The sequence below is a fragment of the Mus pahari genome, chromosome X (genome assembly GCF_900095145.1).
Source record: "Mus pahari chromosome X, PAHARI_EIJ_v1.1, whole genome shotgun sequence".
NCBI lineage: Eukaryota > Metazoa > Chordata > Mammalia > Rodentia > Muridae > Mus > Mus pahari.
The window spans coordinates 62,098,986-62,106,325 of record NC_034613.1 but is presented as its reverse complement, the minus strand read 5'-3'; the positions used below and the strand labels follow the sequence as shown (position 1 = coordinate 62,106,325).

At 48.6% G+C, this 7,340-nt stretch overlaps 1 protein-coding gene across 1 annotated transcript in view; it reads right to left on the bottom strand.

Moving 5' to 3' along the window:
* Positions 1 to 2,365: 2,365 nt before the first annotated feature.
* Bgn (biglycan) overlaps positions 2,366 to 7,340 on the bottom strand; it is an 11,901-nt gene continuing 6,926 nt past the window's right edge. Inside the window, exons 2-8 of the mRNA XM_029534472.1 lie at positions 6,940 to 7,191; positions 6,538 to 6,650; positions 5,808 to 6,021; positions 5,109 to 5,219; positions 4,886 to 4,979; positions 4,603 to 4,741; positions 2,366 to 3,701 (exon numbers count right to left, since the gene is read on the bottom strand). Of these exons, the coding sequence (XP_029390332.1) occupies positions 3,504 to 3,701; positions 4,603 to 4,741; positions 4,886 to 4,979; positions 5,109 to 5,219; positions 5,808 to 6,021; positions 6,538 to 6,650; positions 6,940 to 7,180 (1,110 nt within the window). The 5' untranslated portion in view covers positions 7,181 to 7,191 and the 3' untranslated portion in view covers positions 2,366 to 3,503. The remainder of the gene's footprint in view (positions 3,702 to 4,602; positions 4,742 to 4,885; positions 4,980 to 5,108; positions 5,220 to 5,807; positions 6,022 to 6,537; positions 6,651 to 6,939; positions 7,192 to 7,340) is intronic.

The window sequence follows — 7,340 nt, the reverse complement described above, 5'->3', positions numbered from 1 at the left end:
CAGTGTGTTCATGTGTTCACATGTGAATGTTCACCAGTCTGATGGCCACCCAGCTGGCCTCTGCTTTGAGCCCCATATGAACATGCCCACTACCTTTGGTAACTCTGGGGCTCACAGCTCTTTCCCCCTTACCACATTTTCCCCTGCTCAGCACATCAGGCTGCTCTAGTGCCATGACCCTACAATGTACTCTTCCTTTCATTCATCATTCAGTCTGTCCCAAAGTCCGGGTACTCACAAGTTGGGCTGGAACTTGTCCTTTGTGCTCTATAGAATCACCACCATGGAGCTTCCTATGACCAAAGCCAATGCCCAGGATATAATCCTATCTTCCAACCCAATGAAAATGACAGTAGGTGACTATTTTAATATACTGTGGGATTTTTTGAGATCAAGTCTCATGTAACCAAGGTCATTCTTGAACTCCTGATTCTCTTGCCTCTACTTCCCAAGTGCTAGGATTAAGTGTGCACTCCCACTCCTGGTTTCACTGTGTTTTTTTTTTCAGTTCATTATTGTCTAATAACTTGAAATGTACTCAATACTAAAGTGAGGTTGAAGAATATATACATATATGAATATTTATTTTTATGCATTTGTGTGTGCCCAAGTATATGTATGTGCACCACATGCAAGCCTGGTGTCCACACAAGAAGGCATTTGGTACCTAGAAGAGGAGATTTGGATCCCATGGTTGTGAGCTATCCAATGTGGGTGCTGGGAACCACATATGGACCCTCTGAAAGAACAGCAAATGCTCATAATTGCTAAGCCATCTCTCTAGTCACAAGGCAGAGAAATTTATCCTTGTAGCCAAAACCAAGTGCTCTGAAGATGGAGCCCACCTTTAACCATGGCCTACCAGTCTCATGGGCTCCTGCCTGGGACCTTACAGCTTTTGGTCTAGATAGTGTGGAGCTTTCTATGGAATCCTTTCTCAGAATTTAACACCTATGTAACACTTGTCCCCTCAACTGGTGATGATTGCACTGCCCTACTGGGTACCTGATTTGAGACCTGCAGAGGATAGCCTTGTAAACTTTTCTGAAATGAGAGAGAGCTGAATTGGAAAAAAAAGTGAATAGCCAAGGAGAGGGACAGGAAGGGAAGGGAGATGCAGCGGAACTATATGGACAGCTTGTTGAAGTGAATCATGCCCCCAGAACACCCCCACTCAGAGAAACACACTGAGGGCTTAATCTTTCTGTTTCCACCAGGTCTCCTTGCTGCTTGTCCTTCCTTACTACCAGCATGGGGACCAGATTGAGGCCCTGACTCCTGGCCTTTGGCCAGTGCTCTTGCCCTGTGTCTGCCCAGCTCAGCAGAGATTGCCAGACTGTGGAGCACATGCCCCAGAATAGTGCTATGATGCTGCTGGATGACATACTATCGCTGGGCCACAACATTGAGTGGTGATTCCCACCCCCAAAAGGAGTAAGCTGGAGACATTGGGTGCCCTGGATTGCCCGGCTAGGAGGGTATAGTTGTGTGTGAGAAGCCAGAAGCTTGTCTGTGGGTGCACCCCTTTTTGCCTGTCACTCACACTGGTCTTGGTGCTCTATTTTTGCTGCCTGGCTGTTGCTGTATAGGGAATCCCCAGTTTCCATGACCTGAGCAGAAGGGCTTGGGCTTAGTCCAGGCTTACTTCAGTCCTTTGGGGGTCTATTACTTTCCAGGGCAGCTTGTGTCCCTAGTGGGCATGCTTCCATGAACCTGAACTGGAACCTCCGTCAGGATTTAGCTGCAACTTGCTCTCATCTCTCAGGGATCTATATAGTACTGGTGGGAAAGCAACCCAGGTTGGCCCAAGTAGCTGTATCAATATACTGCCTAAGACCAAAGGCTCCTCCCCTCTGCCCTTTCTTAGTGTTAGCACAGGTACTAGTCATAGCCCAGACTACAACAGTGTTTTTGGCATTACTTTTTTCTTTGAATTCCATCTAGACAGGCAGACAGAATTCTCTCTGCTGGGGTATTGAAGCTCCCATCGTAAAAGGAGTGGGACTTACGTTGGTATCCTATAGCGAGCAGGTCCTTGACAAATGGTCTACTCTGGGAGGACAGATGACACCTCAGGTGTGGCTTGCTCTTTGGGTCCAGCTTAAGAACAATTGAGGCAATGGAAGGACCGAGAAAGGAGAGGAAAACAGATAGGGTCTGGTCATTTGGGATGTGCTTTTATAGTTCTTGATCTGAGGGTGAGAAAGGCCTTTTTCTGAGGGCAAGGGAAACAGTGAAGAGGAAGCATAATGATGTACACTGGGGATGGAAAGGCAGAGCCTTTGAAGTGGCCTGAGGAGGCCCTTGTTTCACCTCTGCTCTTCTCTTGATGCCCAGTGATGTTTCAAAGAAGTGGCACACAGAGTCGTATTGCACAGTGTTTCTTTAATTGAGAGACAACTGACCTCATAAGCAGCACTCCCTCTTGCTGGGTGCAACTGACCATCACCTCCTACCACAGCAGGGACCCAGGGGTGAGGGAGGGGACCTAGCCATTTTGGGGAGAGAGCAGGGACCAATGCAAACTGGTTCTGGGGGCTCTGGTGGCCTGCTGAGCCTCTCCAGGGCCAGGAAGCTCCTTGATCCTCATCTTGATAGCAGAGTATGGACCCTTTCCTGGACAATATGGACAGGATTTTGGACCTCCACCTTCCAGCTTCCTCCAGGGTTGGGGGTCAAGTGCTGGGTAGGGCAATCAGGAAGATAGTTGCCCCATATTTGTTTGTGCAGGGACTGGCCAGAGACCTGTGAAGCAGAAACCAACCTGGGGCAGACGATCAGTGTGTGTGTGTGTGTGTGTGTGTGTGTGTGTGTGTGTGTGTGTTGTCAGAAAGAGACAGATACAAAGACAGAAAGATACACAGAGACAGAGAGGCAGAGACAGAAATAGAGACAGAGAGAGATATAGGCAAGGAGATACAGAAAGAGACAAAGACAGAGAAATATGAACTAGGTCCAGAGATGGCAGGGGACAGATCAATAACTACAGAAGGAAGAAAAATGCCAGGAAGCATAACAGGGTTGGAGAGAGGGAAAGATCCAGGACTTAGTACAACCAGGTGGTAGCTGGGATGGACAGGTAGTGAACTTGTTGAAGAGAAAACACCAGAGGATAAGGGCAGCAAGCAGAACCCAGGAGAGCTGGAAGTCAGACATGGGCAAGGAAGAGGAGGAACACATGCCTGGATGGAACAGTAGCTGTGGCAGTGTGCTCTATCCTTCCTTCCTAGCCCCTCTTGCCATAAACATCTGAGTTTCAGGATGAGCAAGAAGAAAGATTTATAGGGAGTCTCTGAGTGGACATGGTTGATGAATGTTAAATTTCAAAGGTTGAGGGGAATGGGTGAGAGGGCCAGGCCATGTGCATATATGCATGCTTAGGAGTCAGGGGGAAGCTGTGGTGGGGCAGTGAGTTAATATTGGGGAACAAAGGTATTGCTTCTTCGTCTGGCTATGTTCCTCAGAGACTCTCACCAAGGCCACCATGGTGGCTATCACTGCCTCTACTTCTTATAATTTCCAAATTGGATGGCCAGGCGGTCAGTAACGCAGCGGAAGGTAGCAGGCTGCACTTCCCAGTAGGGCACAGGGTTGTTGAAGAGGCTGATGCCATTATAGTAGGCCCTCTTGACTCCGAAGCCCATAGGACAGAAGTCATTGATGCCCACCTTGGTGATGTTGTTGGAGTGCAGATAGACAACCTGGGGGCAGAGGGAATGTATCTGAGGTTTTTGTTCAGGATCAGTGACAGAGACCACCCATCCCAATCTGCCCTAGCCTGGGTAGTTTCTGTAAGTTGTAGGCAAGATGGAGGGTAGAAAGGTCAGGCCTGCCTTCACATGGGATCCCATCAATCACTTCTTAGTGTCATTTCATAGTCACCCTTTGGAGGTCAGCTGGTGATTCTTCTCAGGGTTGAGAGGAGGGCATACAGGAATATGTTAGTGGGTGTAAGCTCTGATTAGGGCACAAGTGTTTGGCTGGACTCAGGTCAGGATGAAGGGCTCAAGTGCAGTGTATAAACGAGTGGTGAGTTGGGATGGGTGGAGTGGAGGCTGTGTTTGGTAGAATGAGGCTGTAGGATCAATGAAGCAAGCATTGATCCTGACATGATATCTGTGTAGGAAAGATGGTGCCTTAGGTTAGGAGCTCACTAGTGATAGAAAGGTTACTGGCCACTAGAGGGTGCTCTCAGCCTGGTATGGGAAGTGCTGCCCTAGAGGAGGATGGATGTGCTTTCTACCATTATGAATGGATCTGAGAACGAATAAATAAATAAATAAATAAATAAATAAATAAATAAATAAATAAATAAATAAATAAAGGTCCAGAGTAAGGTTGGGAAAGACCTAGTTTGCTCATGTGTTTGGAAGCTAAGTCAGGGAAGGAGACTCCCCTTCCTCGAAAGCAAACATGAAGCAGACACTATTCCACTGAGTCCTAGATGAGTACATAAGACCTAGAAGTGAATCTAGGTCTTATTCTGCTCTCTACCCTGTGCCCCTGTATAAAGGGAGACAGAAAATCCAGGCAGTTAAGAGGCTGGTGCAGAGAATGGGCCTTCTACAATTCCCTATCTAGTCTTGGAGAGTCATCTCTCACCTGGAGGAGCTTGAGATCTGGGAGGCCAGCAGGCACCCGGGACAGCTTGTTGTTGTCCAAGTGAAGTTCCCTCAGGGTAGGCAGAAAACTCAGGCTCCCATTCTCAATCATCCGAATCTGATTGTGGCCTAAGCCCAGCCTGAAAAATAAATGAATTAGAGGTCATCAGAGGCTGGGGAAGAGGAGGACTCTGGGATAGAGCACAGGAACCTGGGTGCCACTCTATAACCTGCCTCATTTGTTAATGGATCCCTGCAGCCCCCAAGGGCTGCCCCAACCCTACCTGTACAGCTTGGAGTAGCGAAGTAGGTCCTCCAACTCAATAGCCTGGATTTTGTTGTGGTCCAGGTGAAGTTCGTTCAGGGTCTCAGGGAGATCTACCCAGAAGAGAACATGCTGGGAGGTAAGTGCAGGGTCTGGGACAGATAGAAGGCCCATTCTCTGCTCAAGTACACTGCGCAAGGCCCATCGATGCTTTTGGAGGTTGGGTATTGTCACTCTCCTACCTTTGGGGATGCCAGTGAGCTTGGCCTCTGAGATGCGCAGGTAGTTGAGCTTCAGGCCATCAAAGGCTCCTGGTTCAAAGCCACTGTTCTCCAGGGGATTCCCGCCCATCTCTAGGAGAGAAGTCCTGTGAGTCCTGAAGCCAATCACCACCAAAATCTGTTCTTTTCTGTACTGGAGCTCTGCTGATCACTGGCTTTTCCCATTTCCATAGAAAGCAGGTTGTGAATTTGCACTGCTAACTACAAATTCCAGCTGTTCAGCATGACTAGCTCAAGGCCTCTGCCACAATTGTTGGTCTCTGGGAGCTGGGAAGCAAGAGGAAACTGTGGGGACCCAGAAATAAAGTCAGGGCTTCCAGAAAGCCATCCAATGCCTGCTGCTGTGGCGGTCCACTGCTCTTCTCCCTTCTCTCTCTCAGTCCAGTCTACCTGTGTTCTATACCTTTCTTTTACCCATATTTTTTTCAGAAACATACTGGGCTTTTTAAGACTATTTTTGAGACTCTTTCTTCAACTGAACTTTTATAGCCACCACAGTCTTTTTCTTCACGTCCCAAAACAAACATCTGGAACATTCTGAGGCACACAGGGCTTTTCCATGACTACATGGAGCAGCCCAGGACCCAGCTGCCCTGGCTGAACGAGATATCCTCTACCTGTCTCCTTTATGCCTGATGCTAAGGTACAGATTAATCTCACCAATGCAGTTCATGTTCCGGAGCCCGCTGAACACGCCCTTGGGCACTTTTCGGATACGGTTGTCATGGATTCGTAGCTCTACCAGGGAGCTGGGCAGGTTGGGAGGAATCTCCACCAGGTGGTTCTTGGAGATGTAGAGTTTTTGCAGCTTCCGCAGAGGGCTAAAGGCCTTCTCATGGATCTTGGAGATCTTATTGTTTACCAAGACCAGGGCCTAAAGCAGGGCAGGCAACCAAGGTGAGCACCCCATCCCCCCATTCCACCTCCCCTTTCCTCTGCCTCCTGAACTTGCTACTGATGGCACTTGAGAAACATTTGAACCTTTATGGACTCATGGAGATCGGTCTGTGTTGGTGAGTAGAGTGTAGGGCAAGGAGCTGATGTTAGCTCCAAGCTGCCCTGGTAATTCCATCACTGCCTAGCATACTTTGCTAGACAGTTTCTCTAAGAGCTATGATGGGATACACTTTCTGTGTTGTTTAGATGAGTCAACAAAATGCAAAGCTTTCTGTCAAAAAAAAATGGGACCTGACAGATTTTGTCTTGTACCCATATATATAATGCATGGTTTGGGGCGTTCTCATTGCAGCCAGCTCCAGACTTATCTCAGGACTCCATTGGTTCCCACCCCTCTTCCCAACCTCATTTGTGAGTACCCTTCTTCCAAGTCACAGGAACATCAAACTCCTCCTGGCTCCTCAGAAAAGGCAGGAGGCAGGAGGAGGCTTACATAGAGGTGCTGGAGGCCTTTGAAGTCATCCTTTCGAAGTTCAGAGATGTCATTGTTCTGCAGGTCAAGCAGTGTGGTATCAGGTGAGATCTCCTTGGGCACAGTCTTCAGACCTGGGGGCCAGCACCATCACCAGCATAAGCCTGGCTCATCCAGTCTGTTGTCACAGCTGGTGTAAAGGGGGTGGGCACATACATGCATATGGACACACACAAAGACACTGGGAGAAATGCAGGAACTCTGAGCACCCTCATACATCTCAGCCTGTGGTGACTCAACCTCCCCGCTCCTACAATTCTAAACCCATCTCATAGGATAGCAAATGTATTCTTTTTAGTAGGGGCTCCCAGGCAAGGCCTGTGCTTCTCTGTACACTCTTACCCTAACTGCCTAGTGACTCACCCAAGTCAGAGCACTGAACAACCCGCAGGTGGCAGTGGCAACCAAAAGGACACATAGCACTGAAGGTAGGTGTGAGAGATTCCAGGTCTGGGACACCTGAAGTGGTGTCTGAACCTGATGCCTCCTCATCATTCATCATGAGCAGCCCATCATCCAAAGTGAAGTCCCAGAAGCCCTTTTGCTCAAAGGGCAAGGCCTGGCTCAGGGCCAGCAGCAAGGTGAGTAGCCACAGGGGACTCATGGTCAATGTTCCTGGGAGCAAAAAGTGAGAAAAGCTGTAGGTTAGTTTATCCTCCCAGCAGTAGTAGCTAGGGTTCTCTCTCTCTCTCTCTCTCTCTCTCTCTCTCTCTCTCTCTCTCTCTCTCTCTCACACACACACACACACACACACACACACACAC